Raw genomic sequence first — 24,080 nt, 5'->3', positions numbered from 1 at the left:
CAAGACATATGAAAGCCCGCATACAGTTTGCTAAAAAACACATGAAGGACTCCCACACTATGAGAAATTAAATTCCCTGGTCTGATGAGATGAAGATAAACCTTTTGGGTGATAATTCTAAGTGGTATTTGTGGAGAAAACCAGGCATTGCTCATCACCTGCCCAAAACAATCCCAACAGTGAAACATGGTGGTGGCAGCATAATGCTATGGGGGTGTTTTTCAGCTGCAGGGACAGGATGACTGGTTGTCATTGAAGGAAACATGAATGCGGCCAAGTCCAGAGATATCCTGAATGAAAACCTCTTCCAGAGTGCTCTGGGCCTCAGACATGGCTGAAGGTTCACCTTCCAACAAGACATTGATCCTAAGCACACACCTAAAATAACAAAGGAGTGGCTTCAGAACAACTCTGTGACCATTCTTGACTGGCCCAGCCAGAGCCCTGAACCCTAAACCCAATTGAGCATCTCTGGAGAGACCTGAAAATGGCTGTCCACCAACGTTCACCATCCAACCTGACAGAACTGGGGAGGATCTGCAAGGAAGAATGGCAGAGGATCCCCAAATCCAAGTGTGAAAAACTTGTTGCATCATTCCCAAGAAGACTCATGGCTGTACTAGCTCAAAAGGGTGCTTCTACTCAATACTGAGCAAAGGGTCTGAATACGTATGACTATGTGATATTTCAGTTTTTTTTTATAAATTTGCAAAAATACTACATTTCTGTTTTTTTCAGTCAAGATGGGGTACAGAGTTGTACATTAATGAGAAAAAAACGAACTTTTTTGAATTTACCAAATGGCTGCAATTGAACAAAGAGTGAAAAATTTAAAGGGGTATGAATACTTTCCGTACCCACTGTACATACAGGTAATACCAGTTCCCTCACAGTTATAGGAATAGAAAAGGTCTTTGAGCCGTTCAGAGGTGGAGATATGAGAAGAAAAATATTAAATAGAGAGTAGTATTGGATTTTCAAATTGCAGACAAGGATTCTGCAGGGTCTGAATGTGTGGCAAGACCTTATTCTCCAATCAGCAGAATAGCTACTGGGGGGGCAGAGGGGGTCATTGCCCTGGGCCCTGTGCTATGAGGGAGCCCACCCGGAGCTACGCTACTGTAACTGTATCGGCGTGCACACAGTGCACCGATATAGTTACATTCTACGGCAGAGCAGGGAGAATCAATCTCCCTGCACTGCCGCCCATCCTCTATGGGCCCCTGAGCAGGAGGGGGATCCTGAGCCCCCGCCTTTCACAACTAATTCAGCTGTATCGGCTACATACGATACACCAGACCGCATTGATAGAGAGGGAGCTCCCTCTCCCATCATTACAGTCAGCATCTGACATAACCGACGCTGACACTGATAGCAGGCGCTCGGAGCAGCGGAGGAACCTGGAAGAAAAGAGGTGAGTATTTATTTTTTTTATAGGGGCTGCCTTATACTACAGAGTCTGCCTGTGGGGGGCCACCTTATTACAAAGTCTGCCTATGAGGCATGCCTTGTTACAGAGTCTGCCTATGGGGGACTGCCTTATACTACAGAGTCTGCCTATGGGGGCTGCCTTATGCTACAGTCTGCCTATGGGGGGCTGCCTTATACTACAGAGTCTGCCTATGAGGGCTACCTTATTACAAAGTCTGCCTATGGGGGGCTGCCTTATACAACAGAGTCTACCTATGGGGGGCTGCCTTATTCTACAGATACTACACAGTCTGCATGTGGGGGGCTGCCTTATTACAGTCTGCCTATGGGGGGCTGCCTTATTACAGAGTCTGCCTATGGGGGACTGCCTTATATTACAGAGTCTGCCTATGGGGGTTGCCTTATACTAAATAGTCTGCCTGTAAGGGGGCTGCTTTATTACAGAGTCTGCCTATGAGGGGGCTGCCTTATACAGCAGAGTCTGCCTAAGGGGGGCTGCCTTATTACAGAGTCTGTCTGTGGGGGAGGCTGCCTTGTTACAGAGTCTGCCTATGGGGGCTGCCTTATTGCAGAGTCTGCCTTTGGGGGGCTACCTTATTACAGAGTCTGCCTATGGGGGGCTGCCTTATACTACACAGTCTGCCTATGAAGGGGCTGCCTTATACTACAGATACTACAGAGTCTGCCTGTGGGGGGCTGCCTTATTACAGAATCTGCCTATGGGGGGCTGTCTTATACTACAGTCTGCCTATGGGGGCTGCCTTATTACAGGGTCTGCCTGTAGGGAGGGCTGCCTTATTGCAGACTCTGCCTATGGGGCCTGCCTTATGCTACAGAGTCTGCCTATGAGGAGGCTGCCTGATAATACAGAGTCTGCCTATGGGGGTATTCCTTATACTACAGAGTCTGCCTATGGGGGCTGCCTCATACTACAGAGTTTGCCTATTGGGGCTGCCTTATACTACAGGGTCTGCCTATGGGGGAGCTTCCTGATACTAAAGAGTCTGCCTATGGGATGCTGGCTTATACTACAGGGTCTGCCTGTGGGGAGCTGCCTTATACTACAGAGTCTGCCTATGTGGGCTTCCTTATACTACAGAGTCTGCCTATGGGTGCTGCCTTGTGCTATAGAGTCTGTCTATGGGGGTTGCCTTATGCTATAGAGTCTGCCTATGGGGGTGCATTAGACAATATAGAGTAAGCTTATGGGGGTGCATTATACTATATGAAGGCCTATGGGGAGTGCATTATAATACACTGCTCAAAAAAATGAAGAGAACACTAAAAGCCCACATCCTAGATATCACTGAATGAAATATTCCAGTTGTAAATCTCGATTCATTACATAGTGGACTGTGTTGAGAATAATAGAACCTAAAAATGATCAGCGTAAATCACAACTAATATCCCACGGAGGTCTGGAGTTGAAATTATGCTCAAAATCAAAGTGGAAAATGAAGTTACAGGCTGATCCAACTTCAGTGGAAATGCCGCAAGACAGGGAAATGATAGTCAGTAGTGTGTGTGGCCTCCATGTGCCTGTATGATCTCCCTACAATGCCTGGGCATGCTCCTGATGAGGCAGCGGATGGTCTCCTGAGGGATCTCCTCCCAGACCTGGACGAAAGCATCCGCCAACTCCTGGATAGTCTGTTGTGAAACATGACTTTGGGGGATGGTGCGAGACATGATGTCCCAGATGTGTTCAATCGGATTCAGGTCTGGGGAACGGGCAGGCAAGTCCATAGCTTCATCTTGCAGGAACTGCTGACATATTCCAGCCACATGAGGTCTGGCATTGTCCTGCATTAGGAGGAACACAGGGCCAATCACATCAGCATATGGTCTCACAAGGGGTCTGAGAATCTCATCTCGGTACCTAATGGCAGTCAGGCTACCTCTGGCGAGCACATGGAGGGCTGTGTGGCCCTCCAAAGAAATACCACCCCACACCATTACTGACCCACTGCCAAACCGGTCATGCTGAAGGATGTTGCAGGCAGCAGATCGCTCTCCATGGCATCTCCAGACTCTGTCATATCTGTCACATGTGCTCAGTGTGAACCTGTTTTCAACTTTGAAGAGCACAGGGCGCCAGTGGCGAATTTGCCAATCCTGTGTTCTGTGGCAAATGCCAAGCGTCCTGCACGGTGTTGGGCTGTGAGCACAACCCCCATCTTTGGACATCGGGCACTCATACCATCCTCATGGAGTTGGTTTCTAACTGTTTGTGCAGACACATGCACATTTGTCGCCTGCTGGAGGTCATTTTGCAAGGCTCTGGCAGTGCTCCTCCTGGTCCTCCTTGCACAAAGGATGAGGTAGCGGTCCTGCTGCTGGGTTGCTGCCCTCCAATGGCCCCCTCCACATCTTCTGGTGTACTGGCCCGTCTCCTGGTACACCTCGAGCCTCTGGACACTGCGCTGACTGACACAGGAAGCCTTCTTGCCACAGCTCGAATTGATGTGCCATCCTGGATGGGCTGCACTACCTGAGCCACTTGTGTGGGTTGTAGAGTCTGTGTCATACTACCACAAGTGTGAAAGAACAACCAACATTCAAAAGTGACCAAAACATCAGCCAGAAAACATCGGTACTGAGATGTGGTCTGTGGCCCCCACCTGAAGAACTACTTCTTTATAGAGTGTCTTGATAATTGCCAATAATTTCCATCTGTTGTCTATTCCATTTACACAACAGCATATGAAATTGATTGTCAAACAGTGTTGCTTCCTAAGTGGACAGTTTGATTTCACAGAAGTTTGATTTACTTTGAGTTATATTCTATTGTTTAAGTGTTCCCTTTATTGTTTTGAGCAGTGTATATTGATGACTATCTGGTGCATTATACTATGTGGAGGCCTATAGGGAGTGCATTATACTATATGGAGGCTTATGGGGAGTGCATTATACTATATTGAGGGCTATCTGTGCATTATACTATATGGAGGCTATCTAGAGGGCCATCATACAGTGTGGAAATTACAGTGAGAGGGTCATCATACTGTGTTGGAGCCATCAAACAGTTTGGGGGCTACTTAGGGGTCAGTATACTGTGTGGGGGGTACTATACAGTGAGAGGTCATTATACTGTGTATAGGGGAGCTTTACAGGGGGAGACTAGGGACATTATTAAATGTAAAGTGAGCACTTATTGTTATAGGGGAACTCCGGTTACTGTGACTATCAAAGGGGCACACAGGGCATTATTATTTTCTAGGTGGCAAAACATGGGCACTGTTTTCTAGGGCTCTTGCACCCGGCATTACTATATTCTAGAGGGTTGCATTAGAATTTACAGGGCACAGAGAACCACACAGCAGGTGCAGTAATAGGGAAACATAAGGCAGCTGTGGCTCAGTATTGGGATATCAGCAAGATGAGGAGTTTCTGCAGGTTGGGAATAGATGGTGATGGGGCTGGAATATGAGAAGTGAAATATGTCTTTGTTGCATTCTGTGCAACCGAGTCCTGGCTGGAGAAGTTCTCATGTTGGTCTGGGCCAGATGGAAAAGATGGGAAAAGTGAACGATTCCATCAGAAAGAACGTCAGCAGTATGTCACTATCTGTAACTGTGCAGTAATCACTTATATGTTCTGTAGGACTGGTATCTACCACTGACCATATGGTGATAATATCCATGTTGGTCTTTGTATAGAGATTATTTTCAGTAACATCACTGTCATCTGCTGAGGTTCTCCTCCACTATTATGGTGTGTCACTGAGTTGTAATCAAGGTTACCTGGTGAGGGGCCCACTCAGAAGCTTCGCCCCCCGAACCAAAACCCTAGCTACACTCCAATATAATTAATCTGTTTAATTCACCTGTTTATTTTTTGCGTTAGTTCCCTGCTTTTTTGGTATTTATCTGCTTAGATATTATTTGCAGTGTAGGTCTGTTTTTTCATGGGATTTTCTTCTATTTTTGTCTTTTTCATGTATGTTTTTGCAGTGCTACTACAGGGCTTAATTGTTTCGCCTTGTGAGTTGGTCAATAATTAACACTTGTTTCACACCTGTCTGCTTTCTAATGGATATTTAAGTCCAAAGATGGATACCTTATACAAACCATGATTAAGACTTCATTGTCGAAACGCGTTGATTGGTAGTCCATTGGGATCTTCATGTTATCCTCATTGTGCCTATTTTTTGAATTCATTATTAAAGACGAAGCTTTTACCTTTCCACGCCGGAGAATCAACTTTTCTTCATTTTCGGCATCTGCACCTCTAAGCCAGGGCGGCTCCGTGCGTGGTATCCATTCTCATGAAGAGACCGCAAATAGTGAGCTGTCTTTCCTTATCCCCCGTCCCTCCATATAAATATGCAGTCATGCAGACCTTATCTTTTTAATGTTTTTTTTTATTAATATTATATTAGAGTTCCTGGACCAGCAGAAGCAAGTTCCCCAAAAAACAGGTGTGTATGACTCAATCGTCAGACTTGTTAGAAAACAATATAACAATTTTTACATTGATCCATTAGTTTCCTACTTGGTGGAATATTTTGACCAAAAGCATTTATGATATTCCAATAAGATCTGTATAATAAGGGGAGGCACTAGAATTGAAATCAAACAATCTCATTAACAGCTAGAAAGAGCTGGTTGGACAGGTGGAAATTCTGGAAATAAATGAAGTGCTTTATCCAATTTCCCCTAAAACCAGAGGTCTCTGACTTATCAAAGAACATGTAATTTTAGAAAAGCAGCATGCTATACTTGCATATAAATATATAGGGTTTGCTGATTTTACATTCTGTACCAGCAGTTCCAGGAACATTTTTTTGTTTTGAGTAGAGCCTACTATGATTTTGCCATTAGCTTTACATATGGTTGAGGGCTACTTATATTTTTTTTCTAAAATCTGATTATTTTCTGTCTTTCATTTTTTTCAGAAAAGAGACCATGTGGCAGGCCTCCACAAATACAGCATGGAGATGTCTCAACAGCTGTGAATGACAGCTACAAATCAGGTTCATTCGTGACATACAAGTGTCAGAAGTACTTTACAATTCAGGAGAGAAAAAAAATCCAATGTCAAGATGGAATATGGGACAAATCACCTGTTTGTCTTGGTATGTGCATCAAGTGTAGACTGATAACGTTTATGGGAAGTAAATGGTATTATAGAGTAACTAACTCTAATCGGTACTTGATATTGTAAAAAAAGTGTAAACATCATTGCACAATTCATTTCTTTTACATTTTAATTTATTGTCCAAAGAAATAGGGATATTCAATGCACAGTAAATGTTAATTTAGGTCAAATGTATAGTTAATATAGCTAAAAGCTGAAAATGTTACCCAACCCACCACAGAGGTTATACAATGCTGATTCCTGCTGTTCCAGAGATGCATTGAAGTGTTCATATGCCTGGCTCCACCACCATACAAGCCTTTAGGTCTTAATACACACTTACAGAAGGTCATTTCTTCTACAGGATCCCAAATGACCACTGCTTGAGACATAAGGCTGTATGAAATGTGTCCATAGATCTCTGGAATGGCAGGGAACAGGGCAAGTATAATGATGCATTGCTAGGATCTTGAACCTTGGACAAATGTGAAATTATATTGGACAATACTTCACAGGAGGCAATGTTAATTAGAAATACAAAGTTCTGTTCATCTGTTATGAATTGCATTATGATAAATATATTGAAAAAAACCTTTAATACCAAACATGACAACCTGAAAAACCATATCAGAGCCAAATGATTGTATTAATAATGAACCCCGTTTTTCAATATACTGTAGTCTTGTTAATACGCAATATATGTCATAATGTTATTGCTAATAGTTAAAAATATCTTTCCTGCTTCCAGTCCATTCTAAACTCTGAATATTTAAACTCTTAAAAATGCAGACGATCTCTTTTTTTGCATTTTCACTCTTTTCCTCTTTTTTTCTCCAATAGTCATAACTCCTCTTTTTTTTCCATCAACATACCCGATATTAGAATTCTTTTTTTGTGATATGATTTGTAGTTTTGAATAATAAGACCAATCATTTTACCATAAAATTTTCTGAAAAATGGGGAAAAATAATTCCAAATGGGGGGGAAGTGGTTAAAAAAAAAACAATTCCATCATTGTCATTTTGGGTTTTGTTTTTATCATGTTAATTGTATGGTAAAAATGACTTTTTATCATGATTCTCCAGGTCAGTAAACATAGGGTGATAACAAACTGACATACATTCTTTTTTAATTATTTTAGTGATAAACATTTTTTAGAACTTTGCAAAAACGTTTTAGCTTTGTGTCGCCATTTTTTAAGACTTGTGTCAATTTTATTTTTACCATGAATGGAACCATGTAAGGTCTTGTTTATTGGGTGGCAAGCTGACATTTTCATTTATAGTATTTTGGGATACATATGATGATTTGATTATATTTTTTAGAGAGGTGTGGTGACCAAAAATATACAATTCTGGCATTCAGAGCTTTTTTCTCTTTATGGCATTTACAGTAAGGGTAACTTAATTTTGTATTTTGATAGGTCTGTCTTTTGTGAATGTGTTAATACCATATGTATTTTATTATTATTATTATTATTATTATTATTATGCTTTTTTAAAATAGAGGAAAAGGGGCAAATTTTTATATATTTTTTTTAAGAATTCAAAATCCTTTTTTTACTTTAAAATGTATTTCTTAGCCCCATACAAACACTTGAACTTGTGAAGTCTATTTACTGTAAATCATGTGTGGCTGAGCCTCACCGAAGTACCAAGATGGCAGCAATGCCTGGCAGACCCTTGACTACCATGGTAACCCATTTGTGCACTGCGATTGTGTGCGAGGGCGCAAATGGGAATAGATGTGCACTCGCAATGGCATTGACATGGTTTACCCCTTCAATCCCCAGCCTGTTTTCACCTTCCAAACTAGGCCAAGTTTTTCTATTTTGACCAGAGTCACTTTATATGGTTAGAACTCTGTAACAGGGTGATTCTGTTTTTTGTTTTTTTTGTGACACATTATACTTCATGTTGGAGGTAAATTTTGCATGATATGAGCTGTGCCTATTTATGAAAACATTGAAAATTTGACAATCTTTTGCAATTTTTTTAAACTTTGAATTTTCATGCCCTTGAACCAGATAGTTATAACATAAACTACACCCCGAAAGGAACTTATCAAAAAGTGTGAAGAACCCACAGGTGTTTAATTATATAACTTAAGGCATGAAAATGATAAAATAGATTTTTTTAATACCAAAATATTACTTCAGCTGCTAATTTTTCATTTTCACAAGGGTAATAGGAGAAAATGGACCATAATATTTGTTGTGCAATTTCTCCTGAGTACGCCGATACCCAATATGTACTGGAAATCTAATGTTTGGGCACACGGGAAGAATTTGAAGGGAAGGAGTACCATTTGACTGGGATTGATGGCGGACTTCATGTCGCATTTGCAGAGCCCATAATGGGCTTAAACAATGGCAAATGCCACAAGACCCCATTTTGGAAACTACACCCCTAATGGAACTTATCGAAAGGTGTGATGAACACCTTAAACCCACAGGTGCTTCATTTTATAATGCTAAGGCATGAAAATAATAAAATATTTATATATATATATATATATATATATATATATATATATATATATATATATATATATATATATATATATATATATATACACTCACCGGCCACTTTATTAGGTACACCTGTCCAACTTCTTGTTAACACTTAATTTCTAATCAGCCAATCACATGGCAGCAACTCAGTGCATTTAGGCATGTAGACATGGTCAAGACAATCTCCTGCAGTTCAAACCGAGCATCAGTATGGGGAAGAAAGGTGATTTGAGTGCCTTTGAACGTGGCATGGTTGTTGGTGCCAGAAGGGCTGGTCTGAGTATTTCAGAAACTGCTGATCTACTGGGATTTTCACGCACAACCATCTCTAGGGTTTACAGAGAATGGTCCGAAAAAGAAAAAAAATCCAGTGAGCGGCAGTTCTGTGGGCGGAAATGCCTTGTTGATGCCAGAGGTCAGAGGAGAATGGGCAGACTGGTTCGAGCTGATAGAAAGGCAACAGTGACTCAAATCGCCACCCGTTACAACCAAGGTAGGCCTAAGAGCATCTCTGAACGCACAGTGCGTCGAACTTTGAGGCAGATGGGCTACAGCAGCAGAAGACCACACCGGGTACCACTCGTTTCAGCTAAGAACAGGAAACTGAGGCTACAATTTGTACAAGCTCATCGAAATTGGACAGTAGAAGATTGGAAAAACGTTGCTTGGTCTGATGAGTCTCGATTTCTGCTGCGACATTCGGATGGTAGGGTCAGAATTTGGTGTAAACAACATGAAAGCATGGATCCATCCTGCCTTGTATGGAGCATCTTTGGGATGTGCAGCCGACAAATCTGCGGCAACTGTGTGATGCCATCATGTCAATATGGACCAAAATCTCTGAGGAATGCTTCCAGCACCTTGTTGAATCTATGCCACGAAGAATTGAGGCAGTTCTGAAGGCAAAAGGGGGTCCAACCCGTTACTAGCATGGTGTACCTAATAAAGTGGCCGGTGAGTGTATATATATATATATATATATATATATATATATATATATATATACAGTATATATATAAAAATATTACTTCTGCCCCAAATTTTTCCTTTTCACAAGTGTAATAGGAGAAAATAGAAAATATAGTTTTTGTGCAATTTCTCCTGAATACATGATAGTCCATATGTGGTGAAAAACTACTGTTTGGGTACATGGCAGTGCTCGGAAGGAAAGGACCTCTGATTGAATTCTGTAGCACAATATTGGTCAGAATTAATTGCAGATACCATGTCACAATTGAAGACTCCCTGACATACGAAAACAACAGAAACCCCTTCAAGTGACAACATTTTGGAAACTGCATCTCTTGAGGAATTCATCTAGGAGTGCAGTGAGCATTTTTAACTCTCCAGTGATTCACAGAATAACTATGGGCTGAGTCAAAGGAAAAATAAAAAATTTTTGACAAAAATGTTGCTTTGGACCCAAGTTTTCACATTTAAAAGTGAGTTGAGAAGAAAATGGACCATACAATTTGTTACATAATTTCTCCTGAACACGCCAATACCACATGTGTCATCAAAAACTACTTTTGAGGCACAATGCAAAGCTCAGAAGGGAAGAAGCACGATATTGTAATGCAGATTTTACTTGAATTATTTGAGGGCGCCATGTCACATTAACAGATCCTCTGAGGTGCCAGAACAGCAGAACCCCTCCATAAGTGACCACATTTTACAAGCTACATCTCACAATTAATTCATATAGGAGTACAGTGAGCATACTGACACCACATGTGCCTCACAGAATTTTATACCCTTGGACAGTGAAGAAAGAATAATTACATTTTTGCCATTAAAATTTTGTTTTAGCCCAAGATTTTAATTTTTATAAAGGCTCATAGGAAAAAATAGACTGCATAATTGTTGTGCAATTTATCCTGAGTGCACGAATATCCTGCATGTAGTCAGGAACTATTTTTTAGGAATAGTGGAAAGTAGTGTTGAACATTCCGATACTGCAAATATCGGGTATCGGCCGATATTTGCTGTATCGGAATTCCGATACCGAGTTCCGGTATTTTTGCGATATCGGAAATCGGAATCGGAAGTGTGCGGTGCGTATGGTTCCCAGGGTCTGGAGGAGAGGAGACTCTCCTTCAGGCCCTGGGATCCATATTCATGTAAAAAATAAATAAATAAATAAATAATAAAAATAAAAAATATTGATATACTCACCCTCGGACGGCCCCTGGCTCTTAGCGGTGCCTCCGTTCCTAAGAATGCAGGGAGTGAAGGACCTTCGATGATGTCGCGGCTTGTGATTGGTCACGTGAGCGGTCACACGACCAATCACAAGCCGCGACGTCATCGAAGGTCCTTCACTCTGCGTTCTTAGGAACGGAGGCAGACGGTTGGACCAGTGAGAACCGGGGCCGTCGGAGGGGTGAGTATATCAATATTTTTTATTTTTATTCTTTATTTTATACATGAATATGGATCCCAGGGCCTGAAGGAGAGTTTCCTCTCCTTCAGACCCTGGGAACCATTCCGATATTTTGTGTCCCATTGATATGCATTGGTATCGGGTATCGGTATCGGCGATATCCGATATTTTTTGGATATCGGCCGATCCAATCCGATACCGATACCTTTGCATATCGGAAGGTATCGCTCAACACTAGTGGAAAGCTCAGAAGGAAAGGAGCGCCATATTAGAGTGCAGATTTTGCTGTTATGGTTTACGGGTGCCATGACCCTCTGGAAGAGTCCCTGAGGTGCCAGAACAGCAGAATTCCCCACCTAAATAAATTAATCTAAGAGTGCAGTGATCCTATTGACACTATGGGTGTGTCACATAATTTTATACCGTTGGACAGTGAAGAAAAAATAATTACAATTTTACCACAAATATGTTGTTTCAGCCATTGATTTTACATTTTCACATAGGAAAATGGTAAAAATGGCACCAAAATTTTTCCCACAATTTCTGCTGAACCTGACAAGACCCCATATGTTGCTGTACAGTACTCCTTAGCCACATGACACGACTCAGAAGTGAAAAAGCTCTATTCAACTCTCAGAGATCAAATTTTCATAGAATTGTTTATGGATTCCATATACAGAGCCCCAAGTTTCAGAAGAGCAAAATTCCCTCTCAAGTGACCCCATTTTGGAAATTACACTCCTTTATAAATTTATCTACAGGTGTAGTGACAATTTTGACTCAATCGGTTTGTTCCAGAAAAAGCAGCAGTGCATGATGCTGAGTGAAAATTGCAAACTGCTATTGTAGTGCTCGTACATTGTAGTCAGGGCCGGCGTCAGCACCCGGCATACCCGGGCAAGTGCCGGGGCCCTGGCGAGCCCGGGGGGCCCATTTCAGGTAGTAACACTACAGTACAGACACGGACGATACTACACTGATGCGCTCCTGTGGGGCCCCCGCAGCCGGAATACATCCGGCTGTGCTGTGTGTGTATTTACAAGATCAGCTCCGTGATCTCCATCTCCCAGCCAGGACTCAGAGGCGGAGCCATCCCTGGCAGCAGGCGTGGCACAGAGCTCTCTCTGTGACTGAGTTTCGCTGCGCAGGTGCTGGAATACTCACCACACCGTCACCATGGATATGAAGAGTCACTTCCGGGCCGGCGGTCGTCTGTGTCGTCACTTCCAGGTGAGCTCAGGTGCTCAGCGATCGTCCACCGTCCAGCCAGGACCGGCACCAAGCAGGAAGATGACGACGAGCACGAGCAGCCAGCAGTGAGTGAACGGTGCACCCGGGCCGTCCCTGTACAATGGGGGCGACGGCGTTAGTGACGGTGAAAGCAGTGAGTCTTCCTTCCAAGTTCCAGGCTGGTCCCAAATCAAAGCAATGCAGGGGGATGCAGCCTGGGAGGACAAGGTGTGACTTTACGGGGCCAACACAGACCTACAGTATGGCATCTGAGTGATGCTGGGTGTGGGTGGGACCTATAGACTATATACTACATGACTGGCTGTGCTATATACTATGTGGGCTGTGCTATATACTACGTGGGCTGGGCAATAAACTACGTGGGCTGTGCTATATACTATGTGGGCTGTGCTATATACTCCGTGGGCTGTGCTATACACTACGTGGCTGTGCTATACACTACGTGGGCTGTGCTATACACTATGTGGGCTGTGTTGTATGCTATGTGGGCTGCTATACACTACATGGGCTGTGCTATATACTATGTGGGCTGTTATACACTACATGGGCTGTGCTATATACTACGTGGACTGTTATACACTACGTGGGCTGTGCTATATACTACGTGGCTGTGCTATATACTATGTGGGCTGTGTTATATACTATGTGGGCTGTGTTATATGCTATGTGGGCTGTTATACACTACATGGCTGTGCTATATACTACGTGGGCTGTTATACACTATGTGGCTGTGCTATATACCACGTGGGCTGTGCTATATACTACGTTGGCTGTTATATGTCACGTGGCTGTGCTATATTTCTCTCCTGTATCTGTGCATTATGAATCGTGGTATGTGTTAAAGGGGGGGGCCCACTGAGACTCTTTCGCCCGGGGCCCTCAGAAACCTGGAGCCGGCCCTGATTGTAGTGATCATACATTGTGCCCAGCTCAATCATCAGGAGGCATGGATGCAATAAATTAAATGGGCTCTCATTACTACAGAAATGCCAAACGTGGATGCTAAATGTGGTATACTATCAGGCTAAGAAGGATGGGGTACATTTGGATTTGGGAGCGCAGAATTAGCTGGATTTCTTTTAGGGGTCGTGGAGCCAAAGCGCTCTTCCAGGGCTTTTGTGCTACCAGCAACATGGAAATCCCCTACAGTTCCATTGATAGATCACTGACCTGAGTGGAGACTTACTTTTTTTGTTGATTGAATTGATGCTTTTATTGGAAACATTTTACATAACATTTTGGATTACAGTTATCCTGTCCTTTATGCTGAGCTCTTACCTCAGAGTTTCCATCTAAATCATTCATTCACTATAATGAGGCAGCAGAGATATTCTGGACTCTGTCTGATCTCTGTTAAGTGGTGTCCTTCTTTTCAGGAGTGCACAAAACTGTGGTGGTTTCATTCACACTTAAAAAGACAGACATCATAGGCTAGAGGGCATCCACATTGTCTCCATCAACCTCATTATAGGTAATCTTACGCCTAGGGTTTTGTCAGAATCATGTATTTCAGAGATTTACACAAACTTCTTATGTAAGTACTCAGTGTAGAGCACAGGATAAATGTGAGTTGAGCCTTTCTGAGCTCTGTGGGAGGCAGAATGAACATATCACCAGCAAGTCAATAATTGGTTTGCTTCTCATGCACAAGTGATTACGTGATTTTCTTCTTCCACCATGCAGGAGTACCTGCTGCTAGCAAACGGTGGCACTATATGGCGGTATGGACTAACTCAGTTAATTCACTGAGTAGCCGTGAAAGCAAAGCACTGTGCCCTGTTAGACTTCACAGAGGCACAGGCTAACTGCCCAAACAGAGAGCAGTCAGTGGTCACGCATGCACACAAAACTCCTCTCCGGAGGTGCCAGTATTCTAGGGGCTTATTTCAGCCAGGTCCCTGAATACATACAAACACAAACTCCTCGCCGGAGGTGCCAGCATTCTAGGGGCTTATTTCAGCCGGGTCCCTGAACACACTCTCACGTGACCACACTGGCGCAAAGTACATAACAAAGAACAATACTAGCACATGGCCGTGTGGCCATGCGAACCTTAAATAGTTGCAGCACATACAGGACCTTCCTAGAAGGACCAATGAGAGGCTGCCACAGAGTGTGAGCACCTACAGGACTTTCCTGAAGGACCAATGGCCTTAGCTGCAGTATCTGATCATGTGACTCTCGATCTCCACTGAGAGATCTTACTCTGGGCATGCTCAGAACGAGAAAAGCAGGACTTAGTCCCAGAAGTGTCTGCTCGCCGCTGCCCAGCACTGACTTCAATGGCAGAAGCAGGAAAGGCAGCAGTAACTCTTTGTACAGAGTCAGACTGAGTGAGACGCTGGGAGCGACGTCACCACTGAGCAGGCTCCACTGTGGCAGGAGAAGAATGGGAGACCGCAGCGGAGATGGCCCGAGATTCCCCCTGTGCAGAGGTGGGAACTCGACCCCTAACATTACCCCACCTCATAGGGCCCCCCTCCTTGGGCCTCGCTACGCTTGAAGGCAGCAATGAGCTGCGGAGCCCGAATGTGCTCAGCAGGCTCCCAGGACCTATCCTCAGAACCGTAACCCTTCCAGTCCACCAAATAATATTTTTTGCCACGAACCACTTTGCACCCCAAAATAGCATTCACCTCGTAATCGTCCGTAGATGAACCCGATGTCCCGGCAGATGACTCAGAAAACCGGGACATGTATACGGGCTTAAGGAGGGACATATGAAAGGTGTCGCTGATACCTAGGCGTAGAGGAAGGGCTAGACGGTAGACCACAGGATTAACCTGTTCGAGGACCTTGAAGGGACCCAAGTAGCGAGGAGCAAACTTAGTGGACTCAACACGCAGCCTGATGTTACGAGCGGAGAGCCACACTAAGTCGCCAGGAGCAAAGGTCGGGGCAGGGCGCCGATGTGCATCAGCAGAGGACCTCATTCTCTCCTTGGAGGCCCGGATGGCATCCTGAGTGCGGTCCCAAGTGTCTCGTGCCTCCACTGCCCAGTCTGCCACCCTGGCGTCAGCAGAGGACACGGGCATAGGCACAGGAACCCACGGATGCTGGCCATAATTAAGGAGGAAAGGAGTCTGACCGGTGGAGTCGGCTACAGCGTTGTTAAGGGCAAACTCTGCCCATGGTAACAAGGATGCCCAGTCATCCTGCATGGCAGAAACAAAATGTCATAAATAAGTGACCAGAATCTGATTGGCTCTCTCAACCAACACATTCGTCTTGGGATGATAAGCCGAGGAGAGATTTAAATCAATACTGAGTAGACGACAAAGCTCCCTCCAGAATCAAGACGCAAACTGGGGACCCCGGTCACTGACAATCTTGTCCGGCATACCGTGTAAGCGAAAGATATGCTTGATGAACAAGGCTGCCAGAGCCCATGCAGAAGGTAGCAGTGGAAGAGGCACCAAATGAACCATTTTGGAAAAATGGTCGGTGATCACCCAGATAATGGTGCAACTACGAGACTTGGGTAAGCCCACCACAAAGTCCATCCTGACCATATCCCAGGGCCTGTCCGCCACCGGCAGAGGGTAAAGAAACCCAGCTGGCCGTTGCCGAGGGGACTTGTTCTTGGCGCAAGAGACACACGCCCGAACAAAGTCTGCGACATCACGAGCCATATGCGGCCACCAGTATGTCCTCGCCAGTAACTCCGATGTCCTTTTGGAACCAAAATGTCCACCAACCCTGGACGAGTGTGCCCAAGAGAGAACCTCCGGTCGCAAACCGGATGGTACAAAAGTCTTGCCCGGAGGCACAGACTCTAGCGAAACCGGGGCCACAGTTTTCAGGCTTTCAGTGGGGACAATAAGCCGAGGCTTCTCTTCCTCCTCCACAGATGACAAAACGGAGCGAGAGAGAGCGTCGGCACAAATGTTCTTCTCCCCAGAAAGAAAATGGAGGGTGAAATGAAACCGGGAGAAGAACAAAGACCATCTGGCCTGGCGAGAATTTAACCGCTGGGCTGTCTGCAGGTACACCAAATTTTTATGATCTGTGAAGACTTGGAAGGGAAAACTAGCTCCTTCCAAGAGATGTCTCCACTCCGAGGACGCCAACTTCATGGCTAGCAACTCCCTGTCCCCGATGGAATAATTCCTCTCTGCTGGTGAGAAGTGTTGTGAAATTGGATTTTGGGCTCCCCCGGTGGCCACTGGTGGAATTGAACTGGTGTGCATCATCCTCTCTGTTCACCTGTTTCCATCAGGATGTGGGAGTCGCTATTTAGCCTTGCTCCTCTGTCACTTCCATGCCGGTCAACATTGTAATCAGAAGCCTTTCTGTGCATGTTCCTGCTGCTAGACAACTCCCAGCTAAGTTGGACTTTAGTCCTTGTTTGTTTTTGCATTTTGTTCCAGTTCACAGCTGTAGTTTCGTTTCTGTGTCTGGAAAGCTCTTGTGATCTGAAATTGCCACTCTGATGTTATGAGTTAATACTAGAGTCTTAAAGTAATTTCAGGATGGTGTCTTGATAGGGTTTTCAGCTGACCATGAAAGTGCCCTTTCTGTCTTCCTGCTATCTAGTAAGCGGACCTCAATTTTGCTAAACCTATTTTCATACTACGTTTGTCATTTCATCTAAAATCACCGCCAATATTTGTGGGGGCCTCTGTCTGCCTTTCGGGGAAATTTCTCTAGAGGTGAGCCAGGACTATATTTTCCTCTGCCAGGATTAGTTAGTCCTCCGGCCGGCGCTGGGCGTCTAGGGATAAAACGCAGGCTACGCTACCCGGCTACTGTTAGTTGTGCGGCAGGTTTAGTTCATGGTCAGTTTAGTTTCCATCCTTCCAAGAGCTAGTTCTTATGTTTGCTGGGCTATGTTCTCTTGCCATTGAGAACCATAACAGTTTGACCGGCCACAAAGGGTTAAATTAATTGACAGAGAAAGGAGAGAAAAGAGAAGTCTGCTGAAGATTTTTTTTTTTTTCTCCCTTCAGTTCTGAGTGTGCTTGTAATTGAATCTCTTGCAAGTCTGCCTATATTGCAGCCTTTCTCTCTCTCTCTCCTTCTAATCCTGGAATGGCTCTGTGCTCACCTGTTTAAAATGGATATTCAGAGTTTAGCTGCAGGTTTGAATAATCTCACCACGAAAGTTCAAAATTTACAAGATTTTGTTGTTCATGTTCCTATATCTGAACCTAGAATTCCTTTGCCTGAATGTTTCTCGGGGAATAGATCTTGCTTTCAAAATTTCAAAAATAATTGCAAGTTGTTTTTGTCCCTGAAATCTCGCTCTGCTGGAGATCCTGCTCAGCAGGTCAGGATTGTGATTTCCTTGCTCCGGGGCGACCCTCAGGATTGGGCTTTTGCATTGGCTCCAGGGGATCCTGCGTTGTTCAATGTGGATGCGTTTTTTCTGGCCTTGGGGTTGCTTTATGAGGAACCTCAGTTAGAACTTCAGGCGGAAAAGGCCTTGATGTCCCTATCTCAGGGGCAAGACGAAGCTGAAATATACTGCCAGAAATTCCGTAAATGGGCTGTGCTTACTCAGTGGAATGAGTGCGCCCTGGCGGTGAATTTCAGAGAGGGTCTCTCTGATGCCATTAAGGATGTTATGGTGGGGTTCCCTGTGCCTGCGGGTCTGAATGAGTCCATGACAATGGCTATCCAGATCGATAGGCGTCTGCGGGAGCGCAAACCTGTGCACCATTTGGCGGTGTCTACTGAGAAGACGCCAGAGAATATGCAATGTGATAGAATTCTGTCCAGAAGTGAACGGCAGAATTTTAGACGAAAAAATGGGTTGTGCTTCTATTGCGGTGATTCAACTCATGTTATATCAGCATGCTCTAAGCGTACTAAGAAGCTTGATAAGTCTGTTTCAATTGGCACTTTACAGTCTAAGTTTATTCTATCTGTGACCCTGATTTGTTCTTTATCATCTATTACCGCGGATGCCTATGTCGACTCTGGCGCCGCTTTGAGTCTTATGGATTGGTCCTTTGCCAAACGCTGTGGGTATGATTTGGAGCCTCTTGAAACTCCTATACCCCTGAAGGGGATTGACTCCACCCCATTGGCTAGCAATAAACCACAATACTGGACACAAGTAACGATGCGGATTAATCCGGATCACCAGGAGATTATTCGCTTTCTTGTGCTGTATAACCTACATGATGTGTTGGTGCTTGGATTGCCATGGCTGCAATCTCATAACCCAGTCCTTAACTGGAAAGCTATGTCTGTGTTAAGCTGGGGATGTAAGGGGACGCATGGGGACGTACCTGTGGTTTCCATTTCATCATCTATTCCCTCTGAGATTCCTGAATTCTTGACTGAATATCGTGACGTTTTTGAAGAACCTAAGCTTGGTTCATTACCTCCGCACCGGGAGTGCGATTGTGCCATAGATTTGATTCCGGGTAGTAAATACCCTAAGGGTCGTTTATTTAATCTGTCTGTGCCTGAACATGCTGCTATGCGAGAATATATAAAGGAGTCCTTGGAAAAGGGACATATTCGTCCTTTGTCATCTCCCTTAGGAGCCGGTTTTTTCTTTGTGGCTAAGAAAGATGGCTCTTTGAGGCCGTGCATTGATTATCGGCTTTTGAATAAAATCACGGTTAAATATCAATATCTGTTGCCACTGCTGACTGATTTGTTTGCTCGCATAAAGGGGGCCAAGTGGTTCTCTAAGATAGATCTCCGTGGGGCGTATAATTTGGTGCGAATTAAGCAGGGGGATGAGTGGAAAACCGCATTTAATACGCCCGAGGGCCACTTTGAGTATTTGGTGATGCCTTTTGGTCTTTCAAATGCCCCTTCAGTCTTTCAGTCCTTTATGCATGACATTTTCCGTGATTATTTGGATAAATTTATGATTGTGTATCTGGATGATATTTTGATTTTTTCGGATGACTGGGACTCTCATGTCCAGCAGGTCAGGAGGGTTTTTCAGGTTTTGCGGTCTAATTCCTTGTGTGTGAAGGGTTCTAAGTGCGTTTTTGGGGTTCAAAAGATTTCCTTTTTGGGATATATTTTTTCCCCCTCTTCCATCGAGATGGATCCTGTCAAGGTTCAGGCTATTTGTGATTGGACGCAACCCTCTTCTCTTAAGAGTCTTCAGAAATTTTTGGGCTTTGCTAACTTTTATCGTCGATTTATTGCTGGTTTTTCTGATGTTGTTAAACCATTGACTGATTTGACTAAGAAGGGTGCTGATGTTGCTGATTGGTCCCCTGCTGCTGTGGAGGCCTTTCGGGAGCTTAAGCGCCGCTTTTCTTCCGCCCCTGTGTTGCGTCAGCCTGATGTTGCTCTTCCTTTTCAGGTTGAGGTCGACGCTTCTGAAATCGGAGCTGGGGCGGTTTTGTCGCAGAGAAGTTCCGATTGCTCCGTGATGAGACCTTGTGCTTTTTTCTCGCGTAAATTTTCGCCCGCCGAGCGGAATTATGATGTTGGGAATCGGGAGCTTTTGGCCATGAAGTGGGCTTTTGAGGAGTGGTGTCATTGGCTTGAGGGGGCTAGACATCAGGTGGTGGTATTGACTGACCACAAAAATCTAATTTATCTTGAGTCCGCCAGACGCCTGAATCCTAGACAGGCGCGCTGGTCGTTGTTTTTCTCTCGGTTTAATTTTGTGGTGTCCTACCTGCCGGGTTCTAAGAATGTTAAGGCGGATGCCCTTTCTAGGAGTTTTGAGCCTGACTCCCCTGGTAATTCTGAACCTACAGGTATCCTTAAGGATGGAGTGGTATTGTCTGCCGTTTCTCCAGACCTGCGGCGGGCCTTGCAGGAGTTTCAGGCGGATAGACCTGATCGTTGCCCACCTGGTAGACTGTTTGTTCCTGATGATTGGACCAGTAAAGTCATTTCTGAAGTTCATTCTTCTGCGTTGGCAGGTCATCCTGGAATCTTTGGTACCAGGGATTTGGTGGCAAGGTCCTTCTGGTGGCCTTCCCTGTCTCGAGATGTGCGAGGCTTCGTGCAGTCTTGTGACGTTTGTGCTCGGGCCAAGCCTTGTTGTTCTCGGGCTAGTGGATTGTTGTTGCCCTTGCCTATCCCGAAGAGGCCCTGGACGCACATCTCGATGGATTTTATTTCGGATCTTCCTGTTTCTCAGAAGATGTCTGTCATCTGGGTGGTGTGTGATCGTTTCTCTAAGATGGTCCATTTGGTTCCCCTGCCTAAGTTGCCTTCTTCTTCCGAGTTGGTTCCTCTGTTTTTTCAAAATGTGGTCCGTTTGCATGGTATTCCGGAGAATATCGTTTCTGACAGAGGTACCCAATTCGTGTCTAGATTTTGGCGAGCATTCTGTGCTAGGATGGGCATAGATTTGTCTTTCTCGTCTGCTTTCCATCCTCAGACTAATGGCCAGACCGAGCGGACGAATCAGACCTTGGAGACATATTTGAGGTGTTTTGTGTCTGCAGATCAGGATGATTGGGTTGCTTTTTTGCCTTTAGCGGAGTTTGCCCTCAATAATCGGGCCAGCTCTGCCACCTTGGTGTCTCCCTTTTTCTGTAATTCGGGGTTTCATCCTCGATTTTCTTCTGGTCAGGTGGAATCTTCGGATTGTCCTGGAGTGGATGCTGTGGTGGAGAGGTTGCATCAGATTTGGGGGCAGGTAGTGGACAATTTGAAGTTGTCCCAGGAGAAGACTCAGCTTTTTGCCAACCGCCGGCGTCGGGTTGGTCCTCGGCTTTGTGTTGGGGACTTGGTGTGGTTGTCTTCTCGTTTTGTCCCTATGAGGGTTTCTTCTCCCAAGTTTAAGCCTCGGTTCATCGGCCCGTACAGGATATTGGAGATTCTTAACCCTGTGTCCTTCCGTTTGGACCTCCCTGCATCTTTTTCTATTCATAATGTTTTTCATCGGTCATTATTGCGCAGGTATGAGGTACCGGTTGTGCCTTCCGTTGAGCCTCCTGCTCCGGTGTTGGTTGAGGGCGAGTTGGAGTACGTTGTGGAAAAAATCTTGGACTCCCGTGTTTCCAGACGGAAACTCCAGTATCTGGTCAAATGGAAGGGATACGGTCAGGAGGATAATTCTTGGGTGACTGCCTCTGATGTTCATGCCTCCGATTTGGTCCGTGCCTTTCATAGGGCTCATCCTGATCGCCCTGGTGGTTCTGGTGAGGGTTCGGTGCCCCCTCCTTGAGGGGGGGGTACTGTTGTGAAATTGGATTTTGGGCTCCCCCGGTGGCCACTGGTGGAATTGAACTGGTGTGCATCATCCTCTCTGTTCACCTGTTTCCATCAGGATGTGGGAGTCGCTATTTAGCCTTGCTCCTCTGTCACTTCCATGCCGGTCAACATTGTAATCAGAAGCCTTTCTGTGCATGTTCCTGCTGCTAGACAACTCCCAGCTAAGTTGGACTTTAGTCCTTGTTTGTTTTTGCATTTTGTTCCAGTTCACAGCTGTAGTTTCGTTTCTGTGTCTGGAAAGCTCTTGTGATCTGAAATTGCCACTCTGATGTTATGAGTTAATACTAGAGTCTTAAAGTAATTTCAGGATGGTGTCTTGATAGGGTTTTCAGCTGACCATGAAAGTGCCCTTTCTGTCTTCCTGCTATCTAGTAAGCGGACCTCAATTTTGCTAAACCTATTTTCATACTACGTTTGTCATTTCATCTAAAATCACCGCCAATATTTGTGGGGGCCTCTGTCTGCCTTTCGGGGAAATTTCTCTAGAGGTGAGCCAGGACTATATTTTCCTCTGCCAGGATTAGTTAGTCCTCCGGCCGGCGCTGGGCGTCTAGGGATAAAACGCAGGCTACGCTACCCGGCTACTGTTAGTTGTGCGGCAGGTTTAGTTCATGGTCAGTTTAGTTTCCATCCTTCCAAGAGCTAGTTCTTATGTTTGCTGGGCTATGTTCTCTTGCCATTGAGAACCATAACAGAGAAGGTCTTAGAAAAGAAGAAGCAAGGATGCTTCCGACCTTAAGCATCCTTTTGGAAGAGGACTGCTCCAGCACCAACAGATGAGGCATCCACCTCCATGATAAATGGCTTATCTACATCGGGGCGATGTAGGACGGGAGCACTAGCGAAGTGTGACTTTATGGAGTTAAAGGCCTTGGAGACCTCCTCAGACCACAATTTGGGATTTGCCCCCTTCTTGGTGAGGGCAACCAAGGGGGCTACCAAAGTTGAGAGGTGCGGAATGAACTGGCGATAATAATTAATGAACCCCATAAAGCGCTGCACCGCTTTAAGAGAATGGGGTTCCTGCCAGTCCATCACAGCCTGTAGTTTGGCAGGATCCATAGCCAATCCCTGGGCAGAGATGATATAGCCTAGGAAAGGTAAGGACTCCTGCTCGAACATACACTTCTCCAACTTGGCATAGAGGGAGTTTGCCCGTAGGAGGTCGAAGACTTTGCAAACATCTCTCCGGTGGGAGTCAATATCTGGAGAGTAGATGAGAATATCATCCAGATAGACTACGACCGAGGTAGTGAGCATATCCCGGAAGATGTCGTTCACAAAGTCTTGGAAAACGGCTGGGGCATTACAGAGCCCGAAGGGCATCACCAGATATTCATAGTGCCCATCCCTGGTGTTAAAAGCCATCTTCCATTCGTCCCCCTCACGGATGCGAATCAGGTTATAAGCACCCCGCAGATCTAGTTTAGTAAACACCCTTGCTCCCCGAAGCCTATCGAAGAGCTCAGATATCAAGGGCAAAGGATACTTATTCTTAACGGTGATGGCGTTAAGACCCCTGTAGTCTATACATGAACGCAGTTCCCCATTCTTCTGCACGAAGAAGAACCCAGCCCCAGCAGGTGACACTGACGTCCTGATGAACCCTCTTGCCAGATTCTCTTGAATGTACTGAGACATTGCCTCCATTCCCGGGAGAGATAACGGATAAACTCGACCCCGGGGAGGCTCAGCACCAGGCAAGAGATCAATAGGACAGTCATAGGGGCGATAGGGCGGAAGGGTCTCCGCCGCCTTTTTGGAGAACATGTCTGCATAAGACCAATATTGCTTGGGGAGAGAGGATAGATCTGCGGTACCTCTGTAGTCGCAACCTGAACGCACTCCCTCTGACACCTACACTGACAAGATTCACCCCATCCCAGAATTCTGCCTGAGGACCACTCGATATGAGGCGAGTGGTACCGTAGCCAAGGTATTCCCAACAGGACCTCAATTCCCTCAGGAATGACGAGCAGAGATATAATCTCCTGATGGGATGGCGACATGGACAGAGTAAGAGGGATGGTCTGGTGTGTTATCTGTGAGGGCAGTGTCAACCCATTGACCACTCGTGCCGTTACTGGTTGAGCTAGCATAACCAGCGGTATTGCGTGACGTTGGGCGAAGGCAGAAGACATAAAATTGCCCTCCACCCCAGAATCCATGCAGAGCTCTACCGAGTGGGAGGATGAGCCTATAATAATTGTCCCCTTAAAGGACAATTTGGAGGCAAACGTTGCCGTGTCTAGTGTACCTCCACCTACTACC

General features: G+C 45.1%; 1 protein-coding gene across 11 annotated transcripts in view; it reads left to right on the top strand.

Annotated features, from left to right (window-relative positions):
• Window positions 1–24,080, top strand: part of LOC143788318 (complement factor H-related protein 3-like) — a 249,585-nt gene that overhangs the window by 186,433 nt on the left and 39,072 nt on the right. For 5 of the 11 annotated variants that reach the window (XM_077277889.1, XM_077277882.1, XM_077277879.1 and 2 more), the window contains 3 exons: window positions 5,600–5,716; window positions 5,813–5,851; window positions 6,329–6,508. In XM_077277889.1, coding sequence (XP_077134004.1) covers window positions 5,600–5,716; window positions 5,813–5,851; window positions 6,329–6,508 — 336 coding nt within the window. The remainder of the gene's footprint in view (window positions 1–5,599; window positions 5,717–5,812; window positions 5,852–6,328; window positions 6,509–24,080) is intronic. The other 6 variants (XM_077277890.1, XM_077277885.1, XM_077277883.1 and 3 more) reach the window with 2 other exon arrangements.

This window comes from Ranitomeya variabilis, chromosome 8 (genome assembly GCF_051348905.1).
Source record: "Ranitomeya variabilis isolate aRanVar5 chromosome 8, aRanVar5.hap1, whole genome shotgun sequence".
Classification (NCBI taxonomy): Eukaryota; Metazoa; Chordata; class Amphibia; order Anura; family Dendrobatidae; genus Ranitomeya; species Ranitomeya variabilis.
The sequence above is the reverse complement of the archived record's forward strand: the minus strand, read 5'-3'. Positions and strand labels throughout refer to the sequence as shown.